The sequence below is a fragment of the Triticum aestivum genome, chromosome 6D (genome assembly GCF_018294505.1).
Source record: "Triticum aestivum cultivar Chinese Spring chromosome 6D, IWGSC CS RefSeq v2.1, whole genome shotgun sequence".
In the NCBI taxonomy this organism is placed as follows: domain Eukaryota; kingdom Viridiplantae; phylum Streptophyta; class Magnoliopsida; order Poales; family Poaceae; genus Triticum; species Triticum aestivum.
In genome coordinates this window covers 374,778,467-374,794,218 of record NC_057811.1, presented here as the reverse complement: position 1 = coordinate 374,794,218, position 15,752 = coordinate 374,778,467, and the positions used below count along the sequence as shown (strand labels likewise).

At 46.1% G+C, this 15,752-nt stretch overlaps 1 protein-coding gene across 3 annotated transcripts; it reads right to left on the bottom strand.

The window, feature by feature from the left end:
• Nucleotides 1-1,082: 1,082 nt before the first annotated feature.
• On the bottom strand, nt 1,083-4,247 carry LOC123145187 (myb family transcription factor PHL11). Of its 3 annotated transcripts, none has more exons than XM_044564532.1 (7): nt 3,692-4,247; nt 3,131-3,207; nt 2,947-3,004; nt 2,697-2,772; nt 2,249-2,381; nt 2,064-2,133; nt 1,083-1,934 (listed from the first exon to the last, which is right to left on the bottom strand). In XM_044564532.1, the coding sequence occupies exons 1-7, from the start codon at nt 3,831-3,833 to the stop codon at nt 1,474-1,476; spliced, it is 1,017 nt and encodes a 338-aa protein (XP_044420467.1). In that variant the 5' UTR covers nt 3,834-4,247; the 3' UTR covers nt 1,083-1,473. The 3 variants fall into 3 exon arrangements, with proteins under 3 accessions (XP_044420467.1, XP_044420468.1, XP_044420469.1); XM_044564533.1 differs by having other exon boundaries at nt 2,270-2,381; XM_044564534.1 differs by lacking the exon at nt 2,249-2,381 and having other exon boundaries at nt 3,692-4,242.
• Nucleotides 4,248-15,752: the final 11,505 nt, after the last annotated feature.

Genomic DNA, 15,752 nt, shown 5'->3' with positions numbered 1-15,752 from the left:
CCTTTGCACTTTGCCGACGTAATGCTTGATGTGTGTGTTGATGTTGGCTATGCGCATCCTAGTCATGAAGAGAGAAGTTGCTTATGTTAGCACTGATGTATGTGCTAGAAGTGTCGTCCTTCAAGTAGAATGAGGGGTCCATGTCATATCAAGGTCATATCATTTCCTCTCCGAACCCTAGCTAGAGGCGATCTTGGGGGCGTCGTGCCACTCCTCCTTCATCGGTAGGTCGTTGTCCCTCCTTCACCGGCGACATGTCGGTATGGTAGTATGAGGAGGCCTCGATCTACCAAATTGAGATGTAGTTTCTCTCCTTATGGTATTTTTAGGTTGACCTTCATTGTCAGTCGCTTCGACCCTTCCGGTGATGGTGACGATAGCGTAAAGTAAAGCCATCTTCGGTGCCGCATCGTTGATGTTGGCGACGATGGCTGCCCGAGAAATAATTATTCCTCGAGCATTCCCGTCTCATGATGTTGTCTGGCAGCGTCGATGGTTCACTGATGTAGATTCCAGCCATCTGTTTTGGACAGTGATGCTAGGGTCATAGGGTTTGTAATGCAGCGGCGGCGGCATCCCTTTAGAGGTGGGTCTTCCCGCCTCATCTTCGTCACATTAGCACGCTCCCTGGTGTCGTCGTGAGGCCTTTGAGATCTAATAGAGGTTGGGTTCTTGGATCTAAGGCTCTTTCGGTTGTGAGAGCTTCTTTTCCAGGGTGATGGTCCGGTAGGACTGTGACCTTGATGACTTACCATCCGTGATCAACAAGGGTAAGCTGACTCCAGCGTTGGAGCTGTTTGGGGTGATGTGCCATCGGCTGTATGAGAGGAAGAAGAAGGTCAGCCCTCGGGGACTTTAATGTAATTTTTTTCCAGGGTGTTTGCACTACTCGTTTGGACAACAGATCTGAGTGCTTTTTCGAAGAAGGAGCAAGGATACGTGTGTTGACATTCTGCTTGAGAATTCAGAAGTGCACTTTCAGTAGCAGGCTCGAAAATTTGAATTTTCAATTGCTCCTCTTCTACCAGTTAGTCAAGACATGCAAAGCACCACCCACCATTGACTTCCACCTCGCCACAATAAGCCAATAATGTGATCTGCTTACTCGACAAGACATTAGGAACAAGATATCATTTTCATACATAGGAACAGAGCTACTGAACCCAACTACTACAAGACAGACAGAATCTCTTGAAGGTGCCTGGTCTGTTGCATGCAACACCTCATAATGCCATCCCTCAACAGCAGCAAAAACACTCCATGATGCTATGTTCTAGTAGTCGATCAGAATTTTAGGAGGTACGTACACAGTGCAATCAGATCTCACACTCGATCATCATCTAGCTACACTTATTCGAAGCCTGGATCTCAATTTCCACAGATTTTACATCAGCATAGGTACGTACGTATAAAGTGTAACCAGACCGTAAACAAGCATCCTCGGGACTGCCAAAAGAATCTCTCGTAGGGAGCTCAACTGCTCGACTTAAAAACTACGCTCGCCCTTCTACCGAAACACATTTTTACCTCCGGTGCTGGCCGACCGTCAGGTCCACCGCGCCGCGCGGCATGCCGTGGGCGGACAGCCGGTGATCGTACCCTCCTTTGATGTTCAGGTCCAGCAGGAGCAGGTCCTCGTCGGTGGCGCATTTCACGTCGTCGCCGCCGTGGTAGAGCTGGAAGCCCAGGTTGCCGGCTCTGAGGCCGTCGTCGGAGAGGGCCTTGGCCAGCTCCCCGCCGTTCTGCTGGCACGCCTGCGTCGCGTCGTCCATGAACCCCGAGAGGGCTAGGTTGAAGTCGGTGAGCTGCGACCTGGTAGTCTCTAGGGTTGCGTCTCCGCCGGCTTCGTAGGAGAGGTTCTTCTGGGCCTTCTCCAGGATCGTTTGCAGGTACTTCCCTTGCGCCTCGATGCGCATCTGCAGCTTCTTCTGAACCTGCATGTGTGGTGTAGTGTATGAGAACACTCAAGGGTTGAACAAAAATATGTTGTTGGAGGCAAGGATTGGAAAAATGACTAATTGAGGCTCATGTTGATGATGCTTGCTCTGGAAATAATTTGTTACCTCGAGCTGTTCGTGCAGCTTCCTTTGGACTTCGATTTGATATCTTAAAGCATCCGCGAGTGGCGTTTCTCTGTTATATGCAAAAGTGTTCAAGAATGTATTTAGGGGCACCGCCTTCAGAGAGCAATTGCATGACATACAACCCACCAAACATAATTGATTTCAAAATTTAAGACTAATCAGACCGGCGACATTTCATATGTTACTTGCTCGTTGAGTGTGAAGAAATACATAAACTGATTCGGTATAGATAGACTGATGCAGCATTTTTCTTTGACGGGACTGATCCAGCATTTTGTGATGTCGGTATAAAATTTCCTGCATGAACATATTAATTAGCAGACATGCATGCATAAGGTCATCTATATGCCTGAATAGTCATCAACAGATTGATGTCCCTATCCCATGACCTCACCGTCCAAATCATTGAAAGTCCATCACAATCAAGTAAGTGTATTCTTGTGTATAAACCAATATTAGTATTAGTATGTAAGAGTATATAGTATGATAAATCGTCATATATAACTGCTATGTCAGCTAAAAGATGCTGCTAGTTCTCCCGTCCTGGTCATCATGGTTAATTAGACTAGAAATTAGACATGAACCTGCGCTCTTGGTATAAGGTTGACTCACCCCATGTTGCTGTTTCCGGCGGACGGAACGTTTGGAGGCACCGCCGAGGAGAAACTGATACCCTGCGCGGCGAAGGCTGTGCAAAGAGAAGTTGAAGGCATGTGAGATTTGGAACAGGGAAAAAGGGAAACGAAAAACAAAATGCATCAACGTCAAATGCTTTGTCATGTTGTTTCTTTTCTTTTAAAAGGTTGTCATGTTCCCTAATCTAAGTGCTGCTTTTAGCAGGTGCAGGTTCATGCATGCATACCTCCTCTGTTGGTTTCGAAGCCTGTGTCTTTCTTGCTCTGCTTTCCCATCCTGTATTTCTGAAGTTTTGACATCATCCAGAGTTAGGAATTACTAGTAGCACTCAATAAAAACAGCAACGATATACTATGCATAGCTGTTTTTTTGTAGGGAATAACTAGTCTGCAGTGATGTTGAGTGGAAACCTGAAGATGGCTCTTGAGGTGGTACAAGGTGAGCCCTTTCATGCCCATCAGTCTCAGCACCGACTTGGGCGTCGCCTCTGTCGACAGCAAAGTCAAATGGGAAACCAAGTCAAATCAGTACTTGCATATACTACAGGCATGGATGGATCAGAACAGAAAACAACCAGAAATGGGGCCACAGATCAACTCCGTCTCAAAGAAAAAGGAAGATCGAGCGATCAACAGATGATCGTGATCATAACACACGGATCTCTCTGAAGACTCTGATGCTCAGAGAGTTGTAGCCTCCGGTAATCCTTCACTCTATACTTAATCGTCAAAGTTTAAACCCCGAATTCCTGTGCGCACACATGACATGCTGACACGCATGCATGCTCGGCCCCTTTGGCCTTTACAGGCTACAGCGGCCGGGTGGGGCGGGCAAATGCTCCGACAGGCTGCCGGACATGAACATGAGCTGGGCGATGGGAGCTGGAGCAGACCGGCTGGTGGCGGCGGTGGCAAATTACTTGCGCACATGTATGCATGGAGTGGAGTAGCAAAGGAGGAGGTGGTGCTTACTGTCGGGCCCGCCGAGCTTGGTGACGGCCTCCACGAAGCGCTCGTGCAGGTCGGGCGTCCAGCGCAGCCGGGGCTTGGGGTCCCGCGACAGCACCACCCCGGCGCCCACGCCGTACCCCGCCCGCTCCATCCCCTCGAACATGATGATCTCCGGCGAGCTCTCGCCTCCGTCCGTCCACCTCGATCGCGCCTCCGGCCGGCCGCCCTTCGCCTCCTAGTTGGCAAGCTACCTAGCTAGCTTCCTCTCGTGGCCGATCAACTGGTATATCTCCCGGAGTAGGGTCAGCTCTGTGTGTGTGCGTGCCGCAGCTAGCTAGCTCTGCCTAGAGCGCGAGCGCGCGTGGCCGGCTCGCCCGGTGCGGTGCGGCGCGGCGCGAATCTGGTGCGGTGTGAAGTTGGCGTGGGAATTCGGCCAAGCCCGAGGAGGATTCGTGATGGGAATGTGTGCTGCTGGCTCGCTAGCTATATGGCCGGGCGTGGGCGGAGATAGAGACGCGGGGAGGAGGCGCGGTGCGGTGCGGCGATATGTAGACAGGTGGGGAGAGAGATGGGCGCCGAGGCGGGCGAGAGAGCATGAACCGAACCGGACGCCGGGCATCGCATCGCATGCCGCAGCATCGTGTGCTCTGCTCGGTCGATCATGCGTGCGGTGCGGCGCGGCGCTTGGAATCTCGGGGAGCCTTGCGCTAGGGTGCAAAACAAAACAAAGAGCTAGACAACCGACCCAGCGCCAACCGGGCCGCGACGCGTGGAGGGCCGCCGGCGGCGTGCGTACGGCCGGCCGATCGGGCCCGGGAAGGGCGCGCGCCACGTTGTCGCCGCGGCCCACGACACGAGCGGTTGCGCCATGTGTGCATGTGCGCCGCTGCCGCCGGGTCCCGGTCGTAGCTAGCGAGGCGAGGAAGGCGCTGTCTGTTGTTCGGATCGATCATGACGCGCCTGTTTGTTTTTTGCTAAAGATGATCATTGCTCACTTGCTAGATTTTACCTGAAGATCGTTGGCGATTGGGTGTCGCCTCGCCGGTCAATGATCACGACAACACGCATCGATCGCTCCATCGGCTCACCGCCGGGACCAAGGGAGGTAGACGGATCAAAATACCGCATATACCAAAACTAGGCGAAGTCTGGCTCTCTTAGTCGAGGAAACTAACTGCTTGTCAGTAGCACACGTCGACGGAACTGGAACTCGTACGGTTTTGATCTACAGAAACCTTCACTGCGAGCTGCGAACGGCGCCTCGAGGGAATATTCCGGCGGCGGCTCCGGCTTGTAGGCGGCGGTGACGGAGAGTGGAAGAGAGGCGGTGGAGGAGCGGCGGGGGCGAGAGAAACGCGGGGAGATGTTGGCGATGATGTCGCCTGACCCCTCACAGGGAATATTCGGGCCAACTTGGTTGCGACCGCCGCCCCCCACACGCTTTGCTTTTTGCTTTTGCGCTTGTTCTTTTCTGGCCTGGCCTCGCCTCCGTTCCGTCCGGCCTCGACAGCGAAGAGGTGTCCTTCAGAAAGAAGGAAACAAAAACAGCGATGAGCATATGGATTGGACGGTACGTGACACACCAGTGTGTATGTGTGCGCGCCAAAAGTCTCTGAAAATGGTTTCACCGCACGTCCAAGTCTGGACTCGAATGCGGACGCAACAACAACATTTTTATTTTGGAGAGCAAACATTTGAATTCATCATCAACAGAGTGACGACATATTCTTCCAAAAAAAACATGATGACAACATTTAAAAAGGAAAAAAAATCATGAGTTGTTACCACCGGCTCTAGTTTTCTTGTATCGGCTTTTATAAAACATCCTTAAAGTTGAAGTCTGGAAGTTAAGATTTCATGTTAGGTGTTTCAATCTATGCAAGGATTTAACAACGATGTCTACGGTTTCAGGGTGCTGGTCCTTAGGGCCACATGCACGAAGACTTTCCGGTTGTTATCGACCAGGTCAAGCCGGTTCCGCTGGGGGGCGACGACAAGGTGTGCCGACAGCTCGTTCTGACGACAATAATGGTCATTCGGTGGTCTCGGAATCTCGATGCAACTTTTGTTATGTTTATGTGATGTTTAAAAAATAACAATCTTTATAGAAAGAAAGTTACATTAAAATAATAAAACCGTACGTTAAAAAATAATATAATTGTTTCCCGTAATAGAAAAACATTGAAGACGTTGTCTCTTACCTCCGGTGTTCATATTCGGCTTTATTTCACGAGTTTACCGAAGAAATTGCGGAAAACCAAATCTAAGAAAATAATCCAGAATAACCTTGATAGTCTTGAAGAGACACATGGGTAGCCCACCTTGTGACAAGTGGAGACCTTCGAACACTGTGCTGAAAGAAAATCACCGCTGGACAAGTTATAAAAACGTTGCTTCATGCCAAAGCGCAAGAAGATAGACTAAGAACACATAAAAATGAAATAAAAGAATCATATACCAAACATAACTTGGCCCACCACCAAGAAATTATAACAGATATACGCGATAAAATCAACCACATTACGCCTCTAGTTGTTTGGCTTTTGTCTTGACAACCCCGCTATTATAGAGACATATTTGAGGAACCACATATCCACGACTAGTGTTTGTTGTGTGTGTGGGATGTGGGAATCGAGGACATAGGCCGAGGAACACATGAATGGTAGTTCGCTCGCCATAGCAGCTATGGCTAGGCTCGTGTAATTAATTGATTCCCATTGGCAAAGCATTTCACAACTTTGATACTATGGGCTGCAAATAAGTGAAAGTCACATTCGAGTCGCTCCAAGGAGACATGCCCCTCCCCCCTCCCGCGTCCCTCCTCCCTACCAACATCACTTCTAGTTCTTCCCACCATCCAATCCCATCACTAACATCGGCGACGGTCACCTCAGCCAACCAAAATCGGTGTCGGGCTAGCAAGTTGCATTTTCAAAACCCTAAACTTTCCTTCTCCTATCCTTGGTCTGCCTTGTGTCCGGTCATTGGTGGACCTCTAGCCATCCACAATGCTAGTGTTGGTTCTTTATGTGTCATTAAGCTTGATGTCATCACACTGATTTGCCCTACTCGAAGTTTTCTTTTGCTCAGTGATATCCTGCAAATGCACAGACTCAGTTGTAGCATTTTCAGAGTAAGAGTACCAATCACATAGAGAGCTCAGGAAATGGTCTTTGCCTCTTACTGAGGTTTGTATGAATGTATCTGTGAGTTAATTGCGAGCAAAGTTAAGGCGATGCAAAGGTGGAAATATTGCAGGATTGTTGTGGCAAGAATTAAAGTGTGTAGGAGTAAGAGTAAAGAATAAGAGAGTAACGAAAGCAATGAAATCTGTAGTAGGGCTAAGACGTTCTCCGCAAGTCCGGATTCACCACTAGTACGTATGTTACTTAATTATGTGAATGCACAATTATTGGTTCAGATAACTAATGCACTTTATATGTTTTTATGTGTGGGCGGAGCCAAGTACAGATACGTGAATACTACCACAGCTCCATATTACGCGTGCCACTACTATTCCTCCCCCGGCAGATGGAGGCAACGGTGATTAAGGGTCTCGCTATGAATGTGGCTTAAGACAATCTCCACTATTTCCCTATGTAAGTTCCATGAAGGAGGGTGGTAGTTGTTATGACCGCAATACCTCATCTTTCCCGCTTCACTCGGATTGTAAAATGCTTCAACTCCATATAGACAGTTGTTGTGAGGTCGACTTCACACAATATGATGAAGAAGAACTAATGCAACATATAAAGAGAATCATGTCTATTGTTGGTGTTAAGATCATAGACATACTAGGGTTCCTCTATATCCCCGAGAACAAGGGGTTTACTCGGACATAGAGTCAACACGCATCGTCAAGGTGTTCGTAGCAATGACTGATAAATGATTAATGTAGCATGCATATTAATCGGATGACTGGATTTTTGCACCACTTTTTAAAGTATATTCTAGTAGAAAATCCCTTATATCACATCCATCTAGCAAATTTTCATGTCCACAATGCACAATTTTTATCTATCCAATTTTACCAAGTTCTTTGCACAATTTTAGTTTGTATTTGTTTTCCTTTGTTTTGTTGTCTTTGTAGGTGTATTGGCATGTTCATGGACTTGGCGCATAAAAGGACCAAGTTGGGGCCAAACCAGAGAAGTTCCACGCATCAGATTTAGGCCCTCTGAAGAGTTTGATATTCTAACATTTTGCAAAGTGTCCAAATTGATGATCCAGTACATGGGTGTAACAAGCTTTCTGAGAAGAATCCAACGAGCCCCAGAATGTCCAAATCATAATTCGTATGAAGAAATGAAGACCAAAACACGAAACTGCATTCGTAGACTCCAGAGGAGAAGACGGCATCTGGTACGAGCGTGGATGATCGTACCAGCCTCTGAAGGCTGCGAAATCAGCCATAACTTCTGTGATTCTTCACCGATTTCGCCCAGCTTTGTTTCTACATGACCCTTGGCGTCCAAGGGAGGTATTGGGAGAGGATAAGGCTCCCCTAGAGCCCTTGGATGAAGGATTGTGTGAAGGATCTATGGAGGAGACCTCAGAAGGCCTCCTATATATTCACCTCATTAGTGGTCATATCAAAGTGATTATCTCAAAAAATATGGGATTATTTGGTTTGAACAATGCTAAAAATGAGTGTAAAAATACACTCATCATCGTCCGCCTTTCACTCTGTGTGGTGGTGATGGAAGCTAGTAATGTAGTCAACTTCATGGTCTTGGTGCGGTCACGGGTTAGCAGTACTCAAAGATGTGGGCGTCCAACCTCAACCACAAAATGCTCGGGGCCTTGCTATGTGGCAGGTTATGTTCAAGGTTCGAGTTACCTAGGCCTACGACACTTGACTAGCATTTACTCTCAATTACCGGCTAAGGCTACCAAGCAAGTGGGTATTTTGTTGTAATCTGGTGGTTCTCGGAACGTTGATGCTCTTTGATGCTCTTAGAGCAACTCTAGCAGAGTTGTGATATCTTTGGTCGCCATAATTAATGGGTATGGAGACTTTGTATTTGCGCATAGTGGTCGATCGCTGTTCTGAGAAAATACAAAGTCGCCATAACATAATGTGTTCTCCATTAAAAAAATGTTTTTTGTTTTCTTCAGTTTTGTAACGGCAATTTAGGCTCAGATTAGTCTAAGCAAACACATATATCAGCATGATAACTTCATAGCAACTATATTCTGTGCCCAATATGTTAATAGCAACTTCATAGCGACTTCAAATGTAATTTAGTGACATTTTGAAACTAAGCAATGCCGCTATTTGAGTTACATTGCTACCTAGTACTACCTACACTAGTCGCTGATCGGCGCCGTCTAGTTATCATGCTCCTCCTACTTGTCATTGTCCTCCTCCGAGAGAGAGAGAGAGAGAGAGAGAGAGAGAGAGAGAGAGATTGTCAAAGTAGTCGTAGGAGATGGACTCATGAGCGGCAGCCGTGAGCTGGTGCTTCTCCTCCTCGTCAATGAGTGTGGGATTGTACTCTCGGAGGGTGCTCTCCTCGTTGCGAGCTTCGAGGGCAAAGAGGGACGGGAGGTTCTGCTCCGCCGCCAAGTTGAGCCAATAGGTTGCGTTCTTTGTCCCGGAGGAGATGGGAAGGGAGGAGGATGTGGCTAGCGATTTGGTGATGAGACGCCTCACCGTCGGACTTTTATAGCCAGGGATGAAGTCGTGTGACCATCCAAGAGGTCGCCTTGGGAATTAGCCGAAGTAGTGGATTCCATTAATGGCAGATTGTTAGCCGTCTTGCCGGTTGTGGGATCAAAAGGATAGGTCTGAAGGGAGATGAGTAGACATTAACAAGGCAAAATGTGCAATTTTTAATTCTCTTGGAACTTAGGAAGATTTTAACACAAGTTAGATAGCAAGCAATACAACCTACACATGAATATCTAAAGTATGGACAACAGAAAGTAAATGACATGCAAGTGCAAGAAATTAAGGAGTAGAGTTTAGGATATTTTGCAAACAAAGGGTGACATAAAGATTTTTCTCGTGGTTCCGATCGGTGATGCTATCGTATATCCACATTGATGGAGACTTCAATCCCTAAGGGGATATTGGTTTTGTGAGTACACGAAGAGCTCCACCCACGAAGGATCCACGAAGAAGCGACATTCTCTATGCCATTATGGCTTACGCCCATGAAGGACTAGGCTCATTTTCTTCAGTTTTGTAAGGGAAATTTAAGCTGAGATTAGTCTAATCAAACACATGTATCAGCATGATAACTTCACAGCAACTATATTCAGTGGCCAATATGTTCCACTTTATATATAATTAGCAACTTGAAATGTAATTTAGTGACATTTTGAAACTAAGCAATGTCGATGTTTGAGTTACATTGCTACCTAGTACTACCTACACTAGTCGCTAATCGGTGCGTTCTAGTTATCACTCTCCTCCTACTCGTCATTGTCCTCCGCGCGCGCGCGAGAGAGAGAGAGAGAGAGAGAGAGAGAGAGAGAGAGAGAGAGACTGTCAAAGTAGGCGTAGGAGACGGACCCACAAGCGGCAGCCGTGAGCTGCTGCTTCTCCTCCTTGTCAATGAGTGTGGGGTTGTACTCTCGGAGGATGCTCTCCTCGGTGCGAGCTTCGAGGGCAGAGAGGGACGGGAGGTTCTACTCCGCCGCCAAGTTCAGCCAATAGGTTGCGTTCATTGTCCCGGAGCAGATGGGAAGGGAGGAGACAACATGGAGGGAGGAGGATGTTGCTAGGGAATTGGTGATGAGGACGCCTCACCGCTGAACTTTTATAGTTAGGGATGAAGTCGTGTGGCCATCCAAGAGGTCGCCTTGGGAATTGGGCAAAGCAGTGGATTCCATTAATGGCGGGTTGTGAGCCGTCTTGTCATCATGGCGCCGATTGTGGGATCAAAAGGATAGGTCTAAAGGGAGGTGAATAGACACTAACAAGGCAAAATTGCAATTTTTAATTCTTTTGGAACTCAGGCAGATTTTAACACAAGTTAGATAGCAAGCAATACAACCTACACATGCATATCTATAGTATGGACTAGGCTCACGCCCACGAAGGATCCACGGAGAACTAGGCTCACCCGGGTAGATCTTCACGAAGTAGGCGATATTCTTGCCCTTACAAACTCCTTGGTTCTATGTTTATTTGTTAATCCGCCCTTTGTCTCTCCTCCAAGAAAAGGCAGCTAGGGTTTCTGCCTCCCGCCGGCGGCGCCGCTGATCTCCCACATCTCCTATGGCCTTAGGGCCATGGGTGCGCGGTGGATCCCAGCCCTTGCCGGCGGGAGGGCACCATTTTTAGATGCTTCTTCAAGTTTTGTTAGGGTTTGTGTCCTGCTCAAGAAGACGAAACGACGGCGGCTTCTTGAAGATGGAATAAGTTTCTCCCCGCCTAGCCCCGTCCCAATGGTGTGTCTAGCATCATCAGAGAGCGTGTGGAGGTGTGTCTCTGGCAGATCTCGCGGGATTTGGTCGGTGGTTGTCTTTGGTGGACCCGCTCGGATCCGGTCTTTGTTCGTCTTTGTTCATGTGTCTTTAGGTTGGATCCTTCCAATCTAAACTTCTCTTCATCGACGGCGGTTGCTGTTCTGGGGCGTTGGTCCTATGGGACCTTAGCACGATGACTTCCCGACTGTCTACTACAACAAGTTATGCACGGCTACAGCGAGGGAGGGTCGATGATGGTGGTGCGCCTTTGGCTCGCTTCAGTGTTTGTAGTCATCGCTAGGTGGTCTATGAATCTGGATGTAATTTTTATTATTTCCGGTGTTCATTGTACTATCATGATTGAAGATGAATAGATTGACAGTTTCTCGAAAAAAAACTCATTGGTTCTACTTACCCGGGGCGGTAGGTGTGAGTATAAAACTTCCTAAATACTTGTAAGTGCAGCTGCACTATTTGGTTGCAGCGAGCGCACACGTTTAAGCCGTCCGATCTCAGTTTTCTTAATGCGATTGCATTGCTACTAGTCCCCTGCGTTTCAAAAGATGATACCTGACTAAATAGAAAAAGTACCTGGTCGGTTGGTCCCCTCATGTCTTCACGTTCCCCTCTGCCCCACTATTCAATAAGATCCCACGTGCATGCATCGATTTGGAGCTTCAAAATTTTCTAAAATCCGTAACTTTTGACTCGAGCATCGAATTTCAATTCTGTTTTCACCATTGTGTCTGTCGCGAGGAGTTCTTCAAATCTAGATCCCATATTGGTACGTTTCAACAACAAAAAATTAAAGCAACTTTGGATGCTGCGCAGGCAACTTTAGTGCTATAAAAAAGCAACTTCTTATTAGTATGCGTAGTATGATCGCATATCAACGAAAATCCCTTTGAAGTTGACTACCATGACTGCCAAGTTAAATACCTTCACCCTTTAAGTTTCCTACCATAACTAGCAAGTAGTCTATCATAACTAGCTTCCCCGCTAAGTTCATAGTATTGTAGGCAACCTAGTTTTCAAGGTAGGCTAACAGTACCCTAAGGTGGCTACCATGACTAGCTAGTAGCTTAACATCATTCTTAGTTGCATAGAACTTAGTTTCATATATAGGCGACTTTGGACCTAAGTTGCTAACGCTAATGAGCGTGCACTTGCGGGCTAGCCAGGTCACGAGTGATAGATGGGAAGTTGCATAGGGGGTAATGACAAGGGGACGGATTAGACAATTGCCCACATACCTATTCAAGTCCTTAATTTTCGGTCAAGTAATCTGCAAAAATCATTAAAATCTTCAGATATAATGATGCAAAACACACATGAGTTGGCTAGTCAGGTCAAAACTAAACCCCATATGGATATGTTTCTTTGATTTTTTTTTTCAAAAGCAACTGTGACGCTGGATGAGGCAACTTTAGTACTGAACAGAATCAACTTCATACCTAAAAATAACTAATTAGCAACAATAAGCAACTAACTAGTAATACAGAACAACTTTGGAGGTGGATAATATCACATCACCTTCGTAAGCAACTTTCCTTTGATAAGTGGCAACCTTAGTGCTAAAAGCAGGCAACTTTACTACATTTTGTGTCCTAGTTAATTTTATGTAATATTCTCCTAACTTCCTCGCCGGTACTTCTAAGTTGCCTACTGTTCATGCTCATATGTCATCATTGTTTCTAAATGGCCTATAATACTATGATGTCGTCTACCGATGATGCTCTTGTGTCTGCTATTGCTAGTTATGGTAGACAACATGATGGTGAATCTTGGCCACTTCAGAGTGTTTGTAGACAACTTAAAAAACAATGATAAAGAACTTTGTAATATTGTAGGCAACTATTTTTGCAAAGTTAGTGAAAGTGCATTAAGTTGATTAGAGGGGGGTGAATAGGCGATTTTTATGAATTCTTCATTGAGGAATTTCAGGGTGAGGAAATTCCTAAGAGAAGAACTACTTGCAGCGGAATAAGTACTCAGATGTAAACATAACAGAACATAAGCATGGTCATCATGATGAAATGAAAACAAGCACAGAGTACAGAAAGCGTAAACACAGGATAAAACAGGATGAAAACAAACAGACTGAAGAAATTAAACTGAAGAAATGGAGAAAGTCTTCAGTCAAAGTCTTCAAACAGATATGAATAAGCACACAACACAGTTATGAGGAAATGAAAGCGTTGAGGAAATAGAACCAGTATGCTTGGTGAAGACAATGATTTGGTAGACCAGTTCCAACTGCTGTGATAGTTGTACGTCTGGTTGGAGCGGCTAGGTATTTAAAACTGAGGACACATAGTCCCGGACACACAGTCCTCACCGTATTTTCCTTGAGCTAAGGTCAAACAGACCTCGCCCAATCACTCGTGGTAAGTCTTCAGGTGACTTCCAAACCTTCACAAACTCGGTCAGCCGGCGATCCACAATTTCCTCTTGGATGCTCAGACCATGACGCCTAACCGTTTGGAAGATGCACAGTCTTCAAAGGTAACAAGCGTTGGATCTATGCAAGATCGATCTCTTCAGTGATGCTCAATAACTTTGGGTTTGTAGGTGTTTGGGTTTGGGTTTCCTCACTTGATGATTTTCGCTCAAAGTCCTCGGAAGATGGGATGCTCTCAAATGACAAGTGTCAGTTTCTCTCGGAGCAGCCAACCAGCTAGTGTTGTAGGGGGCAGCTATTTATAGCCTAGGGAGCAGCCCGACATGATAAGACATAAATGCCCTTCAATGATATGACCGTTAGGTGGGTAGATATTTTGGGACAGCTGGCGCATAGCACAGCAACGGTCGGAAATTTGACTATCAAATTCCTCAGGGCTATCATGTTCCTCACTTGTAGGCAATCCGCACTGGCGAATTCCTAACTCCTCAGTCAGAACAAATTCCTCAGAGACCAGAAGAACTTCGTCTCTGTCACTAAAGAAATTGACTGAACTGTATGAGATTTTCAATAGCTTCACTCAAAGGGATTGGTAGGTGTAGGATTTTGAGTTGAGCATCACTTGGAAATTTTTCCTTAGTATTTCCTCGACCCCATTTAATAGTACGGTGTTTCCTATGACTCAAGAAAGATAAAATGAAAGTATGACAACGAAAGTCTTCACGCTCCATGTTCCTCGAATGAATTCTAAGTCTTCAAGGTCACACCAATTTCTTCACTTTCAAAGTCTTCAGAAAGTCTTCAGAAATCCAAAGTCTTCAGACGAAGACATTCATTTTTAGGGGTCGACTTTCTCTATAAATATCAAACTCCTCATAGACTTATAGACCTGTGTACACTCAACAACACATTAGTCCCTTAACCTATAAGTCTTCAATACACCAAAATCACTAAGGGGCACTAGATGCACTTACAGTCTCCCCCTTTTTGGTGATTGATGACAATATAGGTTAAGTTTTCAACAGGGATAAACATATGAAGTGTAGATACTTATATTGAGGAATTTGATTGCAAGATATAGAAGAACTCCCCCCTGAAGATGTGCATAGTGAGGAATTTGCTTTTGAAGCAATGCACACTTGAAGAGTAGAATCATGGAGATCTCCCCCTATATCTTGTAATTCATACACGCATTTGATATATAGTATGAAGAATTTGAAATGCATGATGAAATATGGTGACTGATGTAATTCAGCATGCGTTCATTAACATTAATGAGGAATAAGCATGCAGAAGAACGCAGCAAAAGTATCAGACCACCATAGAGTTTAAGTTTACAACTCGATCAAATAAAGTCTCAGAAGAACGAGAGTTATAACTTTGAAAAAAACGCCCATATTTGTAGACCCGCTTGAAGACTAACTCAATCCCCCCCTTTGTCATCGAATGACCAAAAGGGTCAAAAAATGAGGACTAACGCCCCTGAAGAAAATCAAGTTGATGGAGGAGCGCCAGCATTGTTGGGGTTGGTTGTTCTAGTAGGGCCTGCCGCAGTGTCGTCCAAGTCTTCATGCTCATCTGTGTCGCGCGATGAAGAATAGGAGCTGGCCACCAAGGAAGGAACCCTGACCTTCTTGAATTTCTTCGCTGGTGGTGCAGACCAGTCAAAGTCCTCCTTGAGACCCATTTGCTTCAGATCTTCTTCACCATATAGATGTGACAGAACAGCCCAGGTGCGACCGAAGACTTCATGGAGGTAGTAATGGTTTTTCTTCACTGCATTGTGTGTAGCAGTCATGTTGTGAAGAATAGAACCAAACTGACGCTTAACCCATTTGTGGTTTCGATCCACCTTTTGGTGAAGACTGAGGAGAAGCTCACGGTCAGTCATCACTCTTGGAGCTGTGGCTTGAGGATTTGGCTTGGAAGCATTGGCAGAATCATGAGTGGCAGAGTCATCATTGGTGGAGTACGAAGCAGCTTTGCGGAACTGACCATCCAATGGATGAATGCCTTCATCAATAATAGTAGGTGCCTTGCCCTTTTCATCAGTTGTGGAAAATGTCCGCTTGAGGACTTCAATGGGGGGCAAGTAGCTGCCATGGTTGAGGGTGTCAGCTTTGTAGTTGAGTGAAGACCTTGATCTGAGGAATTTCATAATCCAAGGAGCATAAGGCTTCAGCTCAAACGGAGATAGTGCAACATTTGTCAGAGTCCTCATGAAGAAATCATGATAGTTGACAGGAATGCCATGCATGATAT